We start from the raw sequence: 22933 nt of genomic DNA, 5'->3' as shown, positions 1-22933 counted from the left end.
TCTTATTTAAAATCCTTCTATGGCTCTTTAGGGGACTCAGCATAAGCCCAAACTTCTTAGTGTGGTTTTCCAGTCTTTCTGCAACTTTCTTACCATTCTACTCTCCCTCTAATACAGCGATTTTCAACCTTTTACATCTCATGGCACACATAAGTTAATTACTAAAATTCTGTGGCACACCAAATATTTTTTGCTGATCTGACCAAAAAAAGGTATAATTTTAATTCATTCACACTGAATAGCTATTGTTGTGTTGGCTGTTGTCATTTTTTTAAAATTTGACAATCAAAGGGAAAAGAGGTAGGTCAGTGTCCCTGACTATAAAGTCAGTTACTGCATGTTTTAAAAATTCTTGCGGCACACTGGTTGAAAATTGCTGCTCGAGTACTTTTAAGTTCTAGCCATAGAAAGTAAACTGGTATTTATCAGAATGCATCATACCTCTGGCCTTTTTCACATGTTTTCCTTTACATGGAGCCCTAACCCTCTTCTTTTAGGCCTGGTTGAATTTTATTTATTTTTCAAGTCACAGCTTAAACACTACTTTCTAAGAAGCCTAATCCTGACTTGACCTGACCAGGGTGAATAAGGATTCTCTGCTATAACACCTTGTATCTCCCCATTATATCACTTATCACAATGACTTGAAACTGCCTGTTTAGTTTTAAATATTCTTCAGTAGCACATATACTCTGTAAGAATAGGGACTGTATCTATGTTATATACTATAGTATTGCCAGTGTCTACTACAGTGTCTGGCACATAGCAGGCATTCTTATTTTATTTTTTATTTTTTTCATTCTTCTTATTTTAAATGATATATAATGCAAATTAATATCGTATTGAATAACTGGTGGTGGATGTAGTGGAGTACTGCGAGTACCAAGCAAGTAGTTAAAATATTAGGTCTTTTCATTTTATTTTTAAGCTTCTTTCTAGCAGAGGCCCTAGCCTGGTAACTCAGTTGGTTAGAGAGTCATCCCGATACACCAAAGTTGCTGGTTCATCCCTGGTCAGCAATCAAACACTGAATGCATTACTAAGTAAAACAACAAACTTTTGTTTTTTTCTCTCTCTTTCAAAAAATCAATAAAAAAAGCTTTCTAGTAGAGAAATATCAATATTCTGTATTCAATAATCATAAAACTCTCCGATTGTTACCTCTTTCCATACAATAAAGCAAAAAGCACATAAATGAAATACATGTGTATTATTTTATTTCCACAAATGTGTCATTTCATATTATTTATATAATTTTTAATTATAACACAGTAAGTCCCTTAAAAAGTACATATGGAGGTATGAATGCCTTATTTAATGATAATCATATGAATTAATCTAGGTTAAATTATGATACATAGTATGTGGTAAGTTTCCTGTCCTTCATTTGGAATTTGGTGTAAATTAATATGATACAAAATCATGTTAAAGGGCAGCTACAGAAACTTAAGGATACTATACCTTAATACAAACACAAACTGCTGAGGGCACAATGAAAAAAATCTCCTTAACATTTATCAAAAAATTTAAGTATGTGACAAAAACATTCATTAGCTTCATAGTCAAAAGCAAAAGAGATTTTTTTGCTTTGTTATAAATATGTACAGTATATCCAAGATATGACATTAAATATTATTTATATTTTTTTATCCTTACCCAAAGATATTCTTAAATTGATTTTTAGAGAGAGAGAGAGAGAAACTTGGTTGTAAGAGAGAAATATCTAAAAGTTGCCTCCTATAGCCACCTAGATTGGGGATCGAACTCACAACCTAGGTATGTGCTCTAATTGGTAATTGAACCCGGTTCAACCAAAGAAGCCATCCGGTCAAGACTAAAATATTAATTTTTTTAAAATAAAGATATTGCTATAAATATAGCCATACCCACAAAACAAGCTATTTAGTTTTTGTTTTTATGACCTATATGAGATTTTATTTTGTAGTTCAAAAAAAGTTATAGGAAAACAAAAGGGTATTTCAGGACTACTAACATTCTTTGATAGAATACAGCTATTCTTAAAGTTAACAGTGTGATAACACATGCAAATTTCACCTTCAGAAAATACTGTGTTGAATTGTTTTTATATTGAGTATATGAAGTTGTATACTTCGCTGAATTTTATATCTTCTAAACAAATTAATCCAAGAACTGGGTTAGTTTTTTAGAAAAACACCCCTGGCACTATTAATAATGGCCCCATTAAGATTAGAATACCTAATAAAACTTCCTAGTAGAGTCCTAGAAACAGTCACTATGTATAGCAAACATACGTTACATAAATATTAAAAATTCTTAGAAATTGAATTAGCCTGAAATCATTGTGAGGCAAAGGCCTAAAATAAGTTCTCTATACATATCAAGTTTTATTTTCAGAGCTTTGTGTGAAACTTTATTTTTGGTAACTAAAAAGAAATAAGAAAGAAAAAGTGGGGTCATACTTCTTTTACATATTATAATCTTTTGAAGATACAATAGTCTGATAAATAGCTTAAAGAAAACTAGAATATGGCTTATATGGTAAACATCTCTAGTTCACTCAGAGCAAGATGTTTAGAAACTTTTCTTACCTTCAAAAAAGTAACTCGCCTCCAGATTAAGACAGAGGCACATATGGTGGGATTCTGAGTCACAAGCTGGGATGGTTATCAGGAGATCTCTAAACTACTGAGCAAACTTCTCAGGCATTTTATTATTTCTACTTTGAAATTCCAATCTTTTCAAGGTTCAATAATCTCTCTACACTGTCCAAAAATTTAGTTTTGATAATATTAAAATGTGTGTCACAGTAAAATCTAAAATCTTACTTTTTTCCCCCCACACATTTTAAGTGTATAATTATATAAAATTGGCAACTGTATATAGTCCTATATTCAACACAATAAAAATATATAACAGATCACCATTAAAAGCTTTCTTATGCCTATTTCCAGTTGATCCCCTTCCCTAACCAAGTTATAACTGATCTGCTTTGTCACTACAGTTTTGTCTTTTCTAGAATTTACTATAGATGGGAATAATAAAGTATGGTATGTAGGCTTTTGTATTTGACTTCTCTCATTTAGCATGTTTTTGAGAGTTATGGTTTTCATATATTAACATTTAATTCCTTTTTCTTGAGTACAATTCCACAGAATATTCAATGAATGAATACATAACATGAAAAGTTGCTGAATATAATTATTTACTGTATGAACATAGAATATTAGTATATTGAAAAATAAGCTCAATAGCCAGTACGCTTTACATTTTTTATAATACTTGCCAAAGAAATTTATAAAAATCTAGGATGATTCTGAAAGACAATGAAAAAGGTAGAGTGCAGTAATTCTTAACTTTTGTTTGTTTGTTATCTATTTAAAAATTGCTGCAGAAAATGCTCTAATGTCAACATACACAAAATTTCACATACAATACTAGGAGTTCACAGAATCCCCTGAAGCTTATGCATGTGGATTCTAGGTCAAAAAACTCTCATTTATTTTTTTCTCTATTATTACATAAAGGTGAGTGAAAAAAAAATACTTAGCCCTACCCGGTTTGGCTCAGTGGATAGAGTGTCAGCCTGCGGACCAAAGGGTCCTGGGTTCGATTCCGGTCAAGGGCACATACCTTGATTGCAGGTTCCTCCCCGGCCCGGGCCCTGGTCAGAACTGGTGCACAAGGCAACCAATTGATGTGTTTCTCTCACATCGATGTTTCTGTCTTTCCCTCTCTCTTCTACTCTCCCTAAAAAAAATCAATGGAAAAATATCCTCGGGTGAGGATTATAAACCACAACAAAATAATAATAATACTTAAATAGTTATAAGTAATACTTAAAATCTATCAAAATTAAATTCTAAACAGGTTCTTTGGTGGATTTAAAAAATGCATTTAAGAAATACATTCCCTTGAGTAACTTTACCAGTAACCGTTGCAACTTCAGCAGAGAAAGCTTGTTGATTAAGACTGCTTGTTTCAGAATCTATGTGAAGCGTGGTTAGACTAGCCACTTCTTGCTCTTCAGTACTCTGATGGTGACCAGAACCTGAATCCACATCAGATGATGCAATCCCAGTATCAGCTCCAAAGCCAAAATCTATAGGAAAAAGAAATGCTAGTACATAAAAGTCCCAATCACAAAACAAAAATATCTACAAGAGACACAGCTACTTCAGCAAAATAATTAAACATTGACATTCTCCCTAAATCTATTCTATTTATATACCACTCACACAAGTGTAAATAATGTTAATACTTGGAAGTTTACAATTAGAAAAATTTTTTAAAAGTTCTCATAGATAATTATTAACAAACAACAATGTTAAAAGACACCCAGACATGTATCATCACTATTCTTACCCATGTTTCTGATAGTAATACACTTACTGCTCTTAAAGTACTTTATAATCTTTAGTGTGTGTGTGTGTGTGTGTGTGTGTGTGTATACACACACATATATATATAGTAAAAATAACACATATGTGGATGATAAAAATCATTTTTCTTTTAAATCATATTTCCAGTCTGAGGTAAGAGCAGTATATATCCATAAGGGTGGCAAACATGTAACTCTCCAATGTATCTCTCAGCTCTTCACAAACTTGGTTCCCAAGGTTTTGACTTCCTTTTTTAAAATTTTGGTGCCCTTCACTGACTGCCAAGTGTAATACAGAATTTACAGTAGAAAAGATATATGGTAGTGATATAATACCAAATAATATCACTGATGTCATTTTAACATGAATTATTCAAGAAACATTCTCAATAGTGTAGCAATAAACATAACTATACTGAACATACTGAAGCACTGAACATAATTAGGTTCCCAAATATGAGTATATAAAGTAGTAACAACTCATAATCATGACTATCTGACCTTTATTCTAATATCAAGTCCATACTAATTTTTTTTCCTTCCTACATTTTTGGTCTTTAAATCATTCATTTTATAAAAGGACAGTATATTTTGTCTTTTAAAATGTCTTTAGTCTGCCAAAATAAAATGGCCCCAACTTGAAAATGATTCCCTAAAAATTCCTTTGGAATTTCACTAAAAAATGAAATCAAAATATGTAGAAATCCCCTACGTAATACTAGAGAGGAAGGTGATGGTCATGTGATTCATAACTCAATCTCAAACAGAAAACAGTCAACAAAAAAATAATAATGCTCAAATAGAAAAAGATACTTGCTGTCAAATTTTCGTCCATCATATTGGAAAGCACTGAAAGAATCCGAATGACTATCTGAGCTGATAAGATCACTGCTCCCTGCACTGGCAGGAGAAGTCCATTCTGAGGGTACACCTGGGTCATCAATAGGGCGCATTTGGTTCTGCTTGTTTAGAATATCAGGGAGGTCTTTGGGAATTTCGAGGCTGCCTGGACTACTTCCTCTTCTTGTCATAGTCTAAAAATTTAAGAAACATTTACCATTTTAAAAAAGCTCTTAAATTCTCACTGAAAATCTGAAATCTTTCATTCCTGAGACAATTATCACAATAAATGTTGTGAATTAGGGCCTGAAACAGGAGGGGAAAAACATACTAATGGTACAATCTATATTAACTGTATGGAGCTGGGAGCTGGAACCTGAAACTATTAGTCCGCCTAAAGCAAAGACCCAAATATCAGATGGTACTGGGCCTAATACTCTTAAGCCTCAAAAGTATCCATAAAGTAAATATAAGTTAAGAGAGTAGAAAGAGGAAAATATTCAAATGGAAAAAGAAGAAGCAATAAGAGATAGTGAAAGGAGGAAAGAATGCCACTCTACAATGATGTCATTCTATAATGATGCTATAAAGATGTTATTCTATAATGATCCTATAATTTTTTCCCCACTCAAGAAAAAAAATAAGGGTGGGAAATGTAATGGTCCTGCAGACTTTCATTAAAGACAAGTTGAGTTGATGAAAGAGGGTATAGAGGGTATAAATGGTGATGAAATAAAATTAATTAGTTAAAAAGAAAAGTTGAAACCCAAATGTAATATGACCATTCTTTTTGTTGTTGTTGTTAATTTTCACCTAAGGATATTTTTTCCATTGATTTTTAGAGAAAGTAGAAGGGAGGTGGAGAGAGAAACACTGATGTGAGAGAGACACATCGACTGAACTGAGGGGCCAGCGATTGAGCCTGCAACTAAGGTACATGTCCTTGACCAAAATCGAACCTGGGACCCTTCAGTCCACAGGCCAGCACTCTATCCACTGAGCCAAACCAGCCAGGACTGGACTATGACCATTCTAAAAGGCAATTCCACACATATTTATCTTTCCTTAACAATTAAGCATTATTAGGGATAAAATTGCTTCTATTTTCATTTTGCCATAATTCTAATACTCAAAACAAAGATAACTTTTAAATCTATTTCAAAGTTATCTGTAATGACTGAGAAATTTATGCTATCAATGTTATGGGAGTTTGGCCAGAAGACCTCCACTGTTATCTTTTCTGCTAAGGGCTGGCAACGGTATCAGGGTAACCTATGAGCAAATAGAGGGAGGATTAAGAAGGCAGTAGTTTATAGTTAAGTAGTTGAGCAAACACCTGTTTTACTCTGGTCAAAACTATATGCCTGCTTGTTTTATTCTTTGAATAAAATATGAAAATATAATTTAAAATGTTTAATTAAAAAAGGTTAAATTTGGGGGGAAGGCTGTTTTGAATAAAAATTTCCATATATTATATATAGATGAACATAGTTATACATCTTTTAGTTTCTCTACCTTCCTCTCTAAAACCAGATATATAAAATAAAATAATACTTACTGAGGCATTACCACTTCGAAGTCGTTCTGCTATAAACTCATCCATCAGATCAGGAACATTAGCATTGCTGCTGCCAATATCACTATTAAGAGGAGGCAGTTTTGGGCTCATATCCTCTTTATTGACTAAAAATAAATAAATAACTATATATAGTGAGGAAAGACTTAACCGCATTTTCTAAATTTGAAACAAACAAGAACAACTCAAAACAAATTACCTATGCCATATCAATTATTTGCCAAACATGCATTTATAAATAATTTCTCTCCCTTTAGATTTAATTTTAAGAATTAGTAAATTGATATTTACTTTAACTAAGCAGATGTTAGTCAATCTTCAGTATAACCTTAAATAGCAAGAAAGCTTATAGATAAGCACTAGTTGGAGTTAGGTTAATATTGATTATAAAGAAACTGGTATATTTATCTTTCTTTCTGCCTCTATACTTCTATTTAGTCTTAATTTATAATTTCCCTTTTTTCCAAAAGAATATTTGCAATAAATATATCCCTTGAATCTATGCAAATCTCAGTGGGACATAAATGCATTTAAATTTAGATATTTATAAATAAAAATTCTATGATTTTGACATGTTGCTTCTATTCACTACAAAATCTAATTTTATTGCTTTAATAAAAGGTATTTTCACAAAGGTTTTTCTGTAAAAAGAAAAGCCCAAAATAATTTTCTTGATATTTTTTGTTATCTTGATTTTTTAATGTCTACATTCTGATTAACATTACCAAGAAAGTGTTAAACTTGGGAATTTAAATTACAGAAAATAAGATATTTCACTATTATGCCATTAAAAAGTTGATTTCTCTTCAATTAAAAGAAAATCAGCACTTGTTATATTCCTAATTAACTACAAAGCATTTCAGGTTAAGAAAATACACTGATCAGGAGCTAATTGTGAAATACCATTATCTTTATAGTAATGGCCAGGCTTTGCTAAGCTGTCAAATACTGCCCTCAAGTGGCATTAATGGCTCAATGCAAGTTGCATTCATTGTTAATCATGCTAACAAAACCATGTTAAACAAATAAAATCAAAACCTACCTTACTGCTGAAAGTTAATTTTCTATATATGTGAAGTTATTTTAAATTTGAATCAAGACAAAATAGTTATCACAATCTCGCTTTTTTAAATCTGTCCATAGAGGTTCCATATTTAAATCATGATTGGTTATCATGAAACCTTTATGCACATCTAAAATCTCAGAAAAGAGAAAGTAACAATAAGTGTTTCAAGGACATAATTTGCATTCTATACAAATGAATGCAAAACTAAATAGTCTATAGCTTGTTTGGAAATCACTTAAATAAGAAATAACTATATACACTTTTAGATTTAAGAAATAATTTCCTCTTCAATTACAGTTAACTAAAAATGTTGGTGCTGATTGTAGGACCTTGATTTCCATTATGTTACAAATGTCAAAGTAACATTCTACCAAGAAAAAAATATAAGCAATAAAAATAAATGAACTCAATGATATAGCTAGTGCCCTTTTAAATATAAACTATAGGGGTGAAAGTATTCTAGCTCCTCAGAAAACTTAATTTCAAGGCTCATGTAGTAAACACTCAAAAAAATATTTTATTTAGATAACCTTTGAAAGGTTATTGAAATTTTCCTATATCTTCCTTTTTCTTATCTTGTTCAGCAGCAAAGAGGTTTAACTAAATGCCTTATAAGGGAAATTAGTAATTTAAATAAACATTTTATGCTGGGAAAAATATAGCTGGGAAAAGGCGCATGCATAACCAAACAGAGAGAAAGCAGTGACCATCCCAAAGCTTTTTGATTGCTTATAGCTTGCTTCAGTTGCATTAAGCCAAACTGGTGCTGTCTTTCTCCTTTTGCGCTCTGCACATTGTTAGTGCTCACCTGCAGCTTTCCTTCCAAAATAGCCCATTACATGACTGTACAGATCCCTCAGTGGAGCCTCTGGTGGCATTCTGTTCTGCCTCTGTGGGGAAACATTTGCCTTCGGCTTTGAAAGAGCATGTACAACAGTTTTATAAACGCCACCCAGGGAGCCCTGCGGTAGTCCTGTATCATGACTTGATGACCTAAGAGTACTACGACTACCTAGCTGATTACTTGCAATTCCTTCCTTTTGTAATATGGTGGGAATTTCTGCAGCCTCCTTAATTGTTTTACTACTTACTGATGTTGTACCAATTGTATCTAGAGGTCTGTACACACCAGGTTTTACTAGCTCAGAAACACTATTTGAGCCGGTATGCGGGGGGTTACTGGTGTTGCTATTGCTACTACTACTGAAGCCACCGAGCTTCCGCAGTCTCATCTTCCATGGGGCCTCTTTGTTTTCCATAGGATTATAAAACTGAACTGACTCAGTAGATGGTCTAAAAGTAACATGAACACTAGTTCGTTTTTTAGTAGCAATTTTCATGATTTTGGCTCTATGAGTTACTGTTTCAGACAAGCTCCTTTTGGTTGGAGAAAGCTTGCTAGTGTTTGTAACATGAGGCATTCTACGGTTAACAGGTGCTTTTAGTGTGGTTTTCTTGGCATGCATAACATGAGGGACAGTTTTGTTTTCATTAATTTGCATATCCATAACCTTTTCAACTAGTGTTATATCTACACAAGCATCTAATTCTGTGGCTGCTTGTCGATATAGATATTTCCTCTTTTCTTTATCACAAGGGCTACCTGAACTAGGTTCCGATGACTGTTTATCACTGTTTAGTTGCTTAGATTTTTCAGAAGTCTTTGTTCTCATAAAACTATCTAATTGGTTAGATGAAATATTATTCATGAAGACAGATGAGTTTTGTTCTTTTTGAAACTGTATGTTTACAGGAGTCCCAACAAAAGAGGAGATATTTTCTAATTTATTTTCTTGATCTAAGTATTCTAATTTATCTAAGGATGACCTTTCATCCCTATTTACTGCAATAATCACTTCCTGAGAAGCTGCATCTTTACCTAACTCATTTTTACTGTGATTTTCCTGGTTTTCCTTAAAATATTCTTTCAGGGAGGAAAGAAGATCGTCATCTCCTTCAAGGTCAATGTACTGGATTTGTTCAAAAGCTGAATCTGCGAGTTCTACTGGATCTATTAAGTGACAAAGATGGTCATATATGCTATCACCAACTTCCAGAGAAGACTCTCTACTATGAGTATCAGTGATGTGGCTTTCAGTGGATCTAGTTATTGAAGAAGCCTCTGTGGAACTCTGCAAGCTTGGCGCATGACGGGACGAACTGTCAATGACAGGAACTGCACCTTTGGCTCGTTCAACAGTGAATGGTTCCAAGATGTCAGAAGTGCTGCTACTTCGAGGCAGTGGCTGTTCCTCATTCAATGCACCAAAAACTTCATTCCCAGTGTCTTCACTTTGTGAAAAATGTCTGACTCTAGTTGGGCGGGGAAGTATTTGAGTATCATCAATATCTGTAAAAAAGAAATATTACATAGAGTAGAATGATATGAATATGAAAAATAAGTATTACTTTCGACCATACCCTAGTCATATGCTTAAAAATAAAAAAATTCTGAGATTTTTGTAAGCTCAATGAAAGAAAATTTATTAAAAGTACAAATCCGTTTTTAAATAATGATGGGCACAAGCCAATACAGCAGTGTCAATGAATTAGAAAACTACCAGAATATATTTTAAAATGTTAACATGCATAGAAAGAGACAGTAAGGTGATGAAACATTTGGAAGTGCAGTTAAAGATAGAGCTGTGCCAATAAATCAAGCAATTCAAACTGCTGTTCAGTTTTTCCTACTTAAGTTCCAAGCAGAAAAACTAGATCTTAACATAGAAAGCTGATCTAAATATACCATTGTAAAGTCTTATAGGGCCTCATAAATTCCCGTTTTCTTCCTTATCAGGCAAGAGTCATCATCTTTTCTGCAAATCTAGCCTATCTGTTTGATCATATATTACAAATGAAAATCTCCAGCCTCCTCCTAAACTTCTCTTTGTCAGGAAACTATCTGTTAAGTATTTTATTTAATTTTATTATAGCATTAACATCTATTCATCCCTATCAAATAAAATCAATACATTGTTTTTAAAAAAACTAATTGTATTTTTAAATTTCTGACTAAAACACCATTTAATCCACTAGGAAGAAACCTCCTCTGCCTATCACTAGCCCTTTCCATTAAACAACCATCAAACCTTAAAAACTATCTGTTTTCTTACATCTTTTTAAAAATCACAGATTTTTTAATAAAAGTGGATATTACAGACTGCCTACTTTAACTCTCTCACTGAGGAAATCGAGGCTTAAAGAAGTGAAGCCACTTTCTCAAATTTATAATCATAGTTTGAGAAGCAGGCTTAATGTTCCATGTTATTACATTGTTTTTGCTGCCTGAATTGCTAAGTATATGGTAAAGGCTCAAAAATATTTATGAAATCAGAAATAACAAAATGAAATACTATTTAACTGTACAGATATATACAAATTAGAAATATTAGAAGTAAAATACATCTTTGAATTTACCATGGCCTTTACATTACCTAGAAATAACTAAAGTATTTTTTTTCAGAAGCCAGCAAAATACAATGAAAAAAAAAAAGGACGAAGTCAAAAAGTCAGATGTTGCTACTCTTTAGGTTTGTAACACAAAGGCAATAAGCAACAGGACAATAACTGAACATCAAAACGAGAATTCAGATGCAGAGTAAGACAGATCTTGTCCAAGATCACATAGTAATTTATTGATGGTGCTGTCTAGAATTAGGCTTTCTTATTTAGACTGAGACCCGTTTTCTCATTTTTAAAATGGAGAGAGCAATTCAAAATATTTTCAGGATTCATGCTATGGATGAAAGGAGACTAGTCTTCCTGCTACTTCATTCACATCATCCTCTTTGTATGATGTCCAAAAGGAGCCACCTTATACCAAATTCAGGTCAAGAGAAATTTGTATTATGCCAAGATTCCACTATATTCCTGAAAATATACATTTATACTCCCTACATAGGTCAAATTTTACAAAGTTAAATTTCTTTTATTATTAAGTTGAGAATATAATACTAAAATGATGCTGGCTTTCTTCTTCATGACCCCCACCCCTAGAAATTCTTCTAAATGAGAAGTAAAACATCTAAGAATCTTCACGTTTATGCATATATACTTATTATTTATTATTGCATATTTGTGCATCTGGATGGATGTAAATATTTTGGTTATATCTCTCATAATGATCATAAGAATCTCTGTGCAGAGGACAGAGATTATGTTCAACATGCATAAATATTCTTTTTTTTTCTTGCACAAAATATTCTTTCCACAAAATATTCTCATAGGACTCAGCAAAGTTTATGGCAAATACTATATAACTTTTCTACAAAAATTCTTAAGAATTACATAGTTGAAAATTTATCAGCTCCAAATTCAAAATCAAGATCATAGCCTTATTAAAATCTAATGTTATGAGACTAGCAAATAAATGAACTTCAGAAAAAAAGGAGTTTTAATTTTTAGTTTCTTTTATTGATATCTCATTCTAAAGAAGCTAGTAAAAATTACTATAAAGTTCTGATTTTAGAAATTTCTTCCCAAACCCAGTTTCCCCCTTGCATGTTAGAAAATTTAACCATTTATTTTAGCCTAAGTTTTTTCCTAAACTTTTGTAACCACATATGAATATCCAAAACTTTTATGCAAGTTTGAGAGCTTTTTAAAAAAATATTTTTCTATCAATAATACAGTGTTAAACAATTTAAATTTAAACAAAAAACTTTATGAAAGTTTTAAGCTTTAAATACAGTTCTTACAGCAGCATATGACAATACTAATTGTATAAAATCAAAGAAAATAATTGCTAACAGGAAGCCAATGTCAGCACTTGCATAATTGACTCTAATAAGCCTTAAATTGAAAGAAACACAGTAAAACCTTGATATAACGAACTATTCTGGCGAGGGGTTGTCTGTTAAAGCTGAAGTCCGTTATATAAAAGTAGGTTTTCCGAATGCATATGTTAAAAATTTGACAAATTAGTGAGTTTAACTTTTTTACTTATGTAGACACATTAATGTAATTAAAATTAAGTATGTATGAAAGTTTAATTTCACAGAAAACTGTTCTATATGTATTACAGTAATTTTAAATTCATACTGAATAGGTCTAATAAATGTGTGCATTCAACCAGTCACCACGAGTAAACAAATGCACACAGCTGGGGTGTGGCTTAGCGCATGTCGGAACATAAGCCAGCACGCCATAAACTGCTATAGAAAGTCATGCCACGCGCCAACAGAACCAATTTCTGGGTGTGATGCGGTGTGGTCATGTGCTAATCATTCAAACACTGTTTACAAGTACTGACTCTTGTATTTAAATATGTAAACTATAGTTGTAGATATATAATATTTATGTTGGCAAAGTTACAGTGTTTTTTCCAACATATGGCCTAGTCACTATGATTTGTTAGAAATAACAGTGAACAACAAAAAAACAACCTTGTTGATTTAATTATAAGCAAATCTTGGTTAAAAGCATTTTAAGATTAACAAGGTGTTAATTTTACATATGGACTGTTAAGTTTTGTCCATTAAATCTGAAGTCTGTGAAATTGAAGTCCACAAAATCAAGGTTTTACTGAATAATTAAACTTTAAGGAGAAAAGGCCAAATAATAGCTAAACCATATATAGTCTTTCCTACACTCTACGCATTGTTCTAAGAATCTTATATATATTAACTCATTTGATTCTCATAACAACTCTGTGAAGTAGGTGTTATTATCCCCATTTTATAGACAAAAAAGCTATTTAAGTGATTTACTTTAGGTTACACAGAAAGTGGAAAGTTGAGATTAGAAGGCAAATATTAGTGCATGTCTTTATACTCTTGAATAATATTTATATATTTATGAAATAATTCATTAATTTTTTTAAGTTGGAAAAATTATATTATTAAAGCAGCACAGTGAGTTATCTCCATAAAGATAAAAATCATAGAAGTCAAAACTTAGTCAAATACAATATTTTTAAATTGTACAGAAGAAAACAATTGACAGTTTATATTGGATTGCTGAAAATAATGGTGGCATCAGGTTAAAATAAAAATGGCCTTCACAATAATCTAATTATACTGCTTATATTTTACCTTAAAAAGTAACAGCCTCTAAATTTAATTAATTTAACCTAAAGTGTTAATAAGCACTAAATGAGCAAAATATGAAAAAAGTTTTTTTAATAAACTAAAAAATACTAATACTTTTGAACACTGAGAAAATGGTTCCTACAAAATACTGGAAATGTCAGTTTTATCTCTGGATAGCCTTAAAATGTTTAGCATTCAAGTTTTCTGAATTAAAAAGTAATTTTTTTTACAATATCCTGCTTCAGAAAAAAACAACCTTTGCTATTTCAAAAGATAAGCTGTAAATTAAAGCATAATGTGTAAAATAAATAATTCCTTACACTATAATTTTTTATTAACATAATAATATCCCCATTGTTTAAAATAGCTCATCACAGAGTAGGAGCTCAATAAAATTTTTAATAATTTCTAAAACAAGGTACAGAATCAAGTGCCAAAATCCCTTTTACCAAAGTTAATTTCTATTATCAGTCAATCATAATAGCTATCAGTAATAATACATATTTTTATAGCTCCTAAATTCATTAATATCATTTACATTATACCGAAATTGATGCCACTCTGAAGCTCAATATTTTTTTCTGGAACTGCCTAAAGGAAATGACAATGTCCTTTATGTAATTTTTGCCTATTTGGGTAATAATGGTAATGTACCTTCAAGGTAAGCAAAAACTATAGAGCATTCTGTTTATAATTTTACTAACAGAGGCTAGTAAAAAATTCTACATCTTTTTAAGACTAGATGTTCAGTTTGTAGGTAATTCAAAGCAGTTAACTACATCACTGAAATCATGAAATGACTAAAAAACAACAAACCACATTTAATTAATTTTCATTTTAGACCACTAAAACTTAAACCACTAAACTATCTTTTGTTCTTTTATCCTTCTAATAATTTTTTCCTTGACTCTTAAATTTTGGAAACAGGCAAATAACCACTGATCACCTTTTACGATAAGAAAAGTATACTGTTTAATTTGTTCATAAACATGTTATATAATGTCATGTTTAAGTTAGCTTCAGATTTTTCCTTGAGATGTACTTAAAAAAAAATCAGCACAAAAGTTTTCAGCAAAAAATTTCTAACTTAGAATTATGCTTAAACCAGCAGATTATAGGCAGTAAAGCTGTGAAATGTTACTACCACATATTGATGATAAGAAGAAAGTTCTTTGATTGTATAAAGAAGGGCCTACTTGTTTGATTAGAGATGAAAAATTCTCTTCCTGATCAGGCAGAATTTAGGAACAGGATGGGGTGTGAGAGATACCATCTTCTTTCTCCTAATACTCAGAAAATAGAAACAAAAAGATCAAAATATTTTGCTCTACAGAGCTCAATTCAAATAATGAAGCATTGTTAATAGCATTAGCAGTCTATATTATATGGCCTAGACAGACTAGACTCTGGGGTTAATAGCAACAAATATGGCAAACAAATTAGCAGCTTTGAAAACTTATTGAAAGAAAGTAGGTCTGCAAACTATTTCAGGGTGAGAAACACACATTGCTTGATTAGAAAGTAATAATAGTTGCAAAAGGATAAACAAAGTCAGTTGTACACAACATGCTTATGTTCTTTTACATCCCTTCTTTCATTAAAGTATTGTTTTTTATAGTAAAAGCTAATTTGAATAATTATTGAGATTTCCGACTTCTCTCTAATATGTTTATCAGGAAAATTAAAGACCGTTAGGCTGGGTTAACAAACGTGTAGAAGTAGAAATTAGTACAGAGGAAGAACAGGGAGTGTGCTTGCCAAAACACCAGTTTAATTTACAGAACTTTAAAAAATGATGTCAGATGCTTGTGCAATGTCCAACATATAATATCAAAACCTCAGGCAGGAGCCTGGAAAAAAATACTTTTCAGCATCAGATGTTAAGAATTAAGGTCATTGACACAGTGCCAATGCCCTTGAACCAGTCTCCAGAGCTAAAGAAACTCTTCAAGGATATTCAGCTACTTAACTAGTTTAGCCTGTAGAAAGCTATAACAAACACATAGCATCACACTGACAGTGAAGGCAGAATGGACATCTTAACCAATATTTGGAGGAAAAGAAGAAGAGGAGAAAAAAAGGTTGGACAAAATAAGGTATTTTGAAAACTGGTGGTTGGTTTTTTAAATCTTAGTGTGTTATAAAAAGAAGGGAATTAAAAGGAGTTTCTTTTTACCCCCATAAGAATCCAAGAATATCAGGTAAATATTGTTCTGGAAAATTCTACCTCTAACCAAAAGCCAGAGTGATTATCTATGAGTAGTTTTGCTGTTTTTTTGTTTTGTTTTGTTTTTTGTTGTGTGTGTGTGTGTGTGTGTGTGTGTGAAGTTGTTACAGACATCTCAACTCTCTATCTTAGATGACGAGCCCAGGATTTGAGTTCAATTATATATGCTCTCATAAGATACAGAATTGTGAAAAACATTTTTTCTTTATGTATTAGGTCACTTTCCTTATTATTTTTCTCTGTACATTAAACTATTTTAAAGTAAAATTTATTCAAACCTTGGAAGAAAATAGTTTAGTTGAGGATCTAAGACTGTGATTACCTTTAAATTTAGCACTGTTAATAAAACTTCATTTTCTTCTCTCTCTCTCTCTCTTCTCTCTCTCTCTCTCTCTCTCTCTCTCTCTCTCTCTCTCTCTCTCTCTCTCTCTCTCTCTCTCCCTCCCTCCCTCCCTCCCTCCCTCCCCCTCAATATACCTAATACCTGAAGAAGCAAACTCTAAGCTTCAATTTGCCTCCAAGAACCACAGGAGCAATAAAAAATCCAGTAATTCCAATTTCTACTGTGTAAGCTTATGTTAGAATAATCCTGTCCAATTTTCATAAAGCTAATATTTAAAATTATGACACTGGTTCGATATCTTCCAAATTTGTTCCCTCTGAAAACTTAGTGTTATAGGACGAAAATATGTGTACCTGGAAAAATTTTCCATGATTAACTAAGTTTGAGAAATATCAAATTAAACAATTTCTTAATAGGACTTCTGGGGGCCTTTAATGTATTGATGTACACTATAAATCTTTAACCCTTTTTATGCCTATTAACATCTCCTTGAAAAGGTTTTCAATTTACACATCAGTTTCAAAAATGCTGGATTCATTCACAAGTCAGTTCTCAGGAGAGTTTTTGCTGCTACTTTTTGTTCCTTGCTTCTTTTAAGTCCTAAGAGAAAAATGATTTTTACTCAAAGTCTAGTTATGTTTTTATACTTTATATATATATACATATATATACACACACACAAAAAAAATGGAGGAAATTTTTTTTCAAGTTATCAATAAAAAAACACTGGTTTGGAGGATTATGTATATTATTCCCTTTACTGTCCCATATAATCCATATTTCCTAAAATTAACATTATTTTCATAATCAGATATAAAATTTATTTTTAGTAAATAGTGTCTCACTATTATATAAATCTTTAAAACTACCATACAAGGAATTTTATCCCAAATGGGGGAAATGAAAACAACAAATAAAGCATCCATTTAGAAAATTCCTTTCAAACATTCTACATAAAACAGCCCCCCATCAAATTATTAAAAGGTAATTTTTCTGAATTATGTTTTGACAGCAAAGCAAGAATTCTGAAACAGGAATTGATCCTGGTGAAGAAACAACTTTAGAATATTTTAAAGGAAACAACCTCATCTTTATTTGAGCGTTTTAATAATATTTTAGCACTTAGCATGCATATTTTCCAAAATATTACTTAAGTTGCAGACAATAAATTTTGTAAAGCCCTTAAGACTCTGAAAAAAGTCTTCCTGACAGTTTTAAGATGGTAGTAGAATATTTAATCCAAGCAAACATTTAAGAATTAATGGTCAAACCTCATTTTATTTTTCTAAGATGGTAGTAGAATATTTAATCCAAGCAGACATTTAAGAATGGTCAAACCTCATTTTATTTTTCTAAACACATCAAAAGTGGTTTGCATTAAATGCTTTAACTGTATTTAAACAAAGCTTGAAGCAAAAAATATATCTAAGAGAAGTTTACAACAAATTGGGAGTATCTTTTATTTGTATCTAATTTAGTTAAAAGAACAGAAACATTATTTTATTTGCCATTTGGATAAATATTATAATCTGATATAAGCAACCAAAACCAGGGCTACTTATATAAGAAGGTATAGTGCTTCCATGGAGCACTGAAAAGACAAAATATCCTAATTCTTTATTTGGAGGTAAGTATCAAATGTAACAAAAATATGTGTTATTAAAATTCATAGTATTCCATTTATTTATTTCCAATCTTACTACTTTTTGTACTAATAGCTTAATTAATTCAGGTAGCCTAATTTTATTGGGATAAAATACATTCATTTGTCATCAAATACTTATTGAGCATCCAGATTTAGATCTAAGGTCAAATTTTCTATTTTATTATTGTCATCAATAAAACTGCACAACTGTATCATAAAATTCATTATTTCTAATTAATTATATTTTGGGTTCAAAAATAATATTGAATACCTCTCAGAAATATCATAAAGAATATATTAAAGTAACCTTCCCAATCAAGATATCCTGAAATAGAAAATACAAATATATTACATCTGATAATTGACTTTTATTTTCTCATTTTAGAAAAAGCCAATACAAAAATTTTTTTTAAGTGAATACTAAGTTTTTTCATTGACAGTATTTCCAAAGAATACCAAACACAAGAATGTCTGTGTGTCTACATGTTATCTAACTCTTGGTTTTGAGAGAAACCTCTGATCTTAACAGTTTTAGAGATGGTGGAAGGGACTTCACCTGAAATCTTAATAAAAATGCACCTTCCCTCACATAAGCCCAGTCATTAGGAACTGAAAGGGAGATAGGTTGTTTTAAAAAAACAAACCGAAACAAAATCAGCAACCTCACCATAAGTGGTAATGTACTCCTAAGAAGAGAGATAGGAAATACCAAGAATGTACAGGTAACTTTCTTTGAGCTACCACATTTTGCATAGTAACTACATTCAACACAGGCTTGCTTCTTTCTAAAAGACAAGACATTATATGATTTTATTCATTGAAAACTTATTTTTAAAAGAAAAAACTTATCTATGGTGATAAAAATTAAAGTGGTTGTGTGTGGGGGTGTGCATGTGCATGCGCTAGTACATCGGAAGGGTACTGATTTAGTGTTACTAAGAAATTATAGGGGGAATGGAAACTTTCAATATTTTATTTCTGGTGATGGTTAACAGACGTGTGTACAATTCTCAAAACTCATTAATCTGAACCAGGATCTATACATTTTATTATGTATTAATTAAACCTTATTAAAGAGACCATACCAGTAACTGGGGATCAAGAACATGAGGTAGAATTGAAAAGTTGAGCGGGTTTTAAGGCTCCTTAGAAACTGAGGCTTCACAGAATGGTTTCTTTGTTTGGTTTTAAAATGAGTGAGTTCTTAGAATTCAATATATTATTATAAGCTAATATAAATACAAAGATTTATTATAAAACAACTTTTAGATTATGTACTTTTCTTGATATTAACTCGCCTTGCTTACTTCCATTACTATAGATGACAGAGCTGCATTATTCAAGATAAACCAAAGTGTTAGTGAAAACAATGGAAAATTAAAAGTCAAGGCTCTGACTGTTATCTTCCAAGTCATCTTTTGTGAAACATTATAATGACATAAATATATACTATGACATCTTTTAACCATCTAAAAAGAAAAAAATCAAAACATGAACAGAAAAAAATTGGCCATTTACAACCAAAAATACTAGACATTGGCACAGCACTAAACTTAGCACTTCCAGAATGAACTGCAAGGATAGCATTAGAGTTCAAATAACTCAAAATGTTGATTTCTCAACCACTTTCCCAGTTTCCCACACCTCCCCCAAAGAAATTAACTTTGAAGAGTTTATTTGATTAAGCAAAATTTGAAAGCAGAAGGATTAAAAAGTGAAAAAGGTGGTGCAGAAATTAGCAGAGGTGGCACTACCTGAAAGCTCATCAGAAAGGGGAGTGAGAACAATATCAGGCAAGAAGGGTTTGGAAGTATGGATCAGAACAGGAGCACTTTTAGCACTGCGTATATAGGCCGATGGCAGAGCACATTCACCAATGGATCGGCTTCTCATGGCTTTAAAAAAAGGAAAAGAAAGAAGTGGGAAAGGAAAAAAGAAGAGTGACTATAATGAAAGGCTTGTGTCACAGAAAAAGCAGCAACAGAGAAAACTAAAAGATACAAAGGAAGGAAATTTTAAATTAAAACATTTCAGCACGGCAAATATTGGCAAGCTGTAAGAAAAGAAATCAGAGAGCACATATGACCTTTCAAATGTAAATATTTTGGTGTAAAGCAGGAAAACGCTTTTTATTATTAGCAGTTACAATGGTATAGCATTAAAAAACAGCAGACACTTTAATACGCCCTATGTTCTCAAAACCAAGGGTTGATAAGTTCATTGAATGGAAACATCGAAAAGAACTCAGTATTATTAGTTCAAATAAATTTTGGGTACCATATTTGGGCCTTTCTTTGAGCCATCTGAAGCAATTCTGAGCCATTCTTCTTAATAAAGCTGAATTCCAAGAAAAATAATCCCTGCTTTCATACACTTCCCTAATAAACTGTCAAGGACATTCACAGATTTTTTTTTAGAAAATTGTATGTAATTCATAATCTGAAGAATTGAATCTTATGGTTAGTATTTGTTTCTGGTAAGAGAACACTTAATCAAATCAGTATCTCTTATTTACATGAAAGTTAATACAATTTTATTTATTTTTGGAATCTTTATTGTTGAAAGTATTATATGTGTCCCCCTTTTCCCCCATTGACCTCTTCTAGCTTGCCCACGCCCCCACCCCCACAATTTAAAAAATTTAAATAGAAACATTTACAGAATATAGAATTTGTAATCAGCATGAAGAATCAATTACTAAGGAAAGTAGACAGTTTGTGCTTATTCAAAATCTTAAGCATAGTATATAAAAACTTAGCACTGCCCAGCTGGTGTACTTCAGTGGTTAAGCGTCCACCCACTAACCAGGAGGTCACCAATTCAATTGCCGGTCAGTGCACACACTTGGGTTTTGGGCTCGTCCCCAGTAGGGCGTGTGCAGAAGGCAGCTAATCTATGTTTCTCTCTCGTTGTTTCTATTTCTCTCCCTTCCTCTCGCTCTAAAAATTAATAAAAACAAATTTAAAAAACAAAACTTAAAAACTGGATTATTTTAAAAATTGCATTTGTAGTTGTATGTCTTGAAAGGAGTGTCACAAGTTCACAAGACTAAAGGCAAATTTTATTATATTTAAAACTAAATTAATAATTAAGTTTAGCTCAGCCGGCATGGCTTAGGTTGAGCATCAACCTATGAACCAGGAAGTCACGGTTCGATTCCTGGTCAGGACACATGCCCAGGTTGTAGGTTCGATCCCAGTGTGGGATGTGAAAGAGGCAGCTGATCAATGATTCTCTCTCATCATTGATGTTTCTGTCTTTCCCTCTCCCTTCCTCCCTGAAATCAATAAAAATATATTAAAAAAGAATAGCTTTTAATAATTAAGTTTATATTTCCCAAACATTTTTTAACGTGACTACTAGTTTAGAAATTTTTTAATAAGTAGTTATGTGTATTGTTGTGTACAGAGGACTTTTAAAAAACAATATTGCATAATATACAGTGAAATCGTGTTTGGTAAAAAACATTTGGTTCACTGATACCTAAATTCCTTAGCCTGTGACACAGGCCTTTGCAACTAGCTGCAATAAGAACTGAAACTTCATCTCCAACTCTTCTCCCATCCTGCTGTCACACAGAATTTTACACTGTTCCCAGAAAATTTCATGCTTTCACAACAGCACGGCTTTGTGAGTTCATGGCTTTGTACTTGGTCTTTTCTTCCTGAGACACCCCTTCATACTCAAAATGGCATTTCATCTGTGAATCTTTTCTCACTCTCCCACATAATTAACTTATTAGCAATAAAGCAATGAACAAAACAAACAAGAACTCCTGCTTTTACAAAGCTTACAATTTATTTTTAGTGGGTTGTATGTTTCCTGTGTCAGCCTCCCACCTTTTCAAATGTAAAAACTATATCCTCTTATCTTTATATCTCTACAGACAGGCTCATATGAACTTAATAAATGTTTACTGAGTGAATACGTGTATTTGAGCAGCCCAACATAATCATTTCAAAAAACAAAAGTTTCAGTTGTGAACATATAGAGGAGAAAACCAGAAAAATTATTAACCCAAAACTAAAGGTATGTCAGAGTTTATAACTGAAAAAGATAGATTTTTCAAAAATTTTTATTTATGTTGACAAAATAAATAATTCCTGAAGAGCAGTTTTTAGATAAATTTATGTGCAGCAAAACATGGGAAGGTAGAAATATATTAAGACAATGGCAACAATTTTTCTTCAGTGTATGGCTTGTATTAAAAATAAGTGTATTTTAAAATGGAACACATATACAAAATGTTAGAATCTGGCTCCACTCATATTTTCCTGCTAGCTTCTTGTTTTTGTGAAAGTGACCAATAATTTTATAATCCAATCTGAAATAACTGTTCTGTTGATTTCAAGATAATCACTCAGTAAAACTTGTTACAGCAAAGACACACACAAGGCACAACTTGAAGTGCTGCTTGTTAACACATACCACCTACAATTATAATCAGATGTGATTTGCAGAGATAATCTTTTAAAACTAAACTGAATCAAATTTTTGATTACACAAATGAATTATAATATGTTTTCTCCTATTTTTTCCCTTGGGTTAGATAATTCTTCTGTTCCTCTTTTCCACCACCAATTTGAAAGATGGGGCATTTCCCTTAGAATGTCTTCCATAATTGCAGTGGTATGTCAGTGTTATGACCTGGGATGAATTCTTCAAATACCGACCACTACGTTTGTTACTATACTACAGGTCTTTATGCATACCTGGAAATCTGGCAAGTGCCTCACAACCATGCAACTCCCAGTATAGAAAATTAGAATAAATTAACTACTGAAATTTTGAGATGTAGTAATCTAAAGCTTAGGTCAGAGAATCTCTGTTAAGCCACTAACATTTCT

General features: G+C 31.9%; 1 protein-coding gene across 15 annotated transcripts in view; it reads right to left on the bottom strand.

Annotated features, from left to right (window-relative positions):
• Positions 1-22933, bottom strand: part of RALGAPA1 (Ral GTPase activating protein catalytic alpha subunit 1) — a 281001-nt gene that overhangs the window by 154851 nt on the left and 103217 nt on the right. For 11 of the 15 annotated variants that reach the window (XR_002828508.1, XM_023751509.1, XM_023751508.1 and 8 more), the window contains 4 exons: positions 8651-10192; positions 6759-6883; positions 5178-5394; positions 3908-4081 (listed from right to left, as the gene is read on the bottom strand). Coding sequence is in view for 14 of the 15 variants with exons in the window: in XM_023751509.1 (XP_023607277.1) it covers positions 3908-4081; positions 5178-5394; positions 6759-6883; positions 8651-10192 (2058 nt within the window). In the remaining variant the exon portion in view is untranslated. Of the gene's footprint in view, positions 1-3907; positions 4082-5177; positions 5395-6758; positions 6884-8650; positions 10193-19840; positions 19982-22933 lie in introns of all 15 variants that reach the window. The other 4 variants (XM_023751514.1, XM_014453314.2, XM_006085832.3 and 1 more) reach the window with 2 other exon arrangements.

The sequence above is a fragment of the Myotis lucifugus genome, unplaced genomic scaffold (assembly GCF_000147115.1).
Source record: "Myotis lucifugus unplaced genomic scaffold, Myoluc2.0 scaffold_22, whole genome shotgun sequence".
Taxonomy (NCBI): Eukaryota; Metazoa; Chordata; class Mammalia; order Chiroptera; family Vespertilionidae; genus Myotis; species Myotis lucifugus.
The sequence above is the reverse complement of the archived record's forward strand: the minus strand, read 5'-3'. Positions and strand labels throughout refer to the sequence as shown.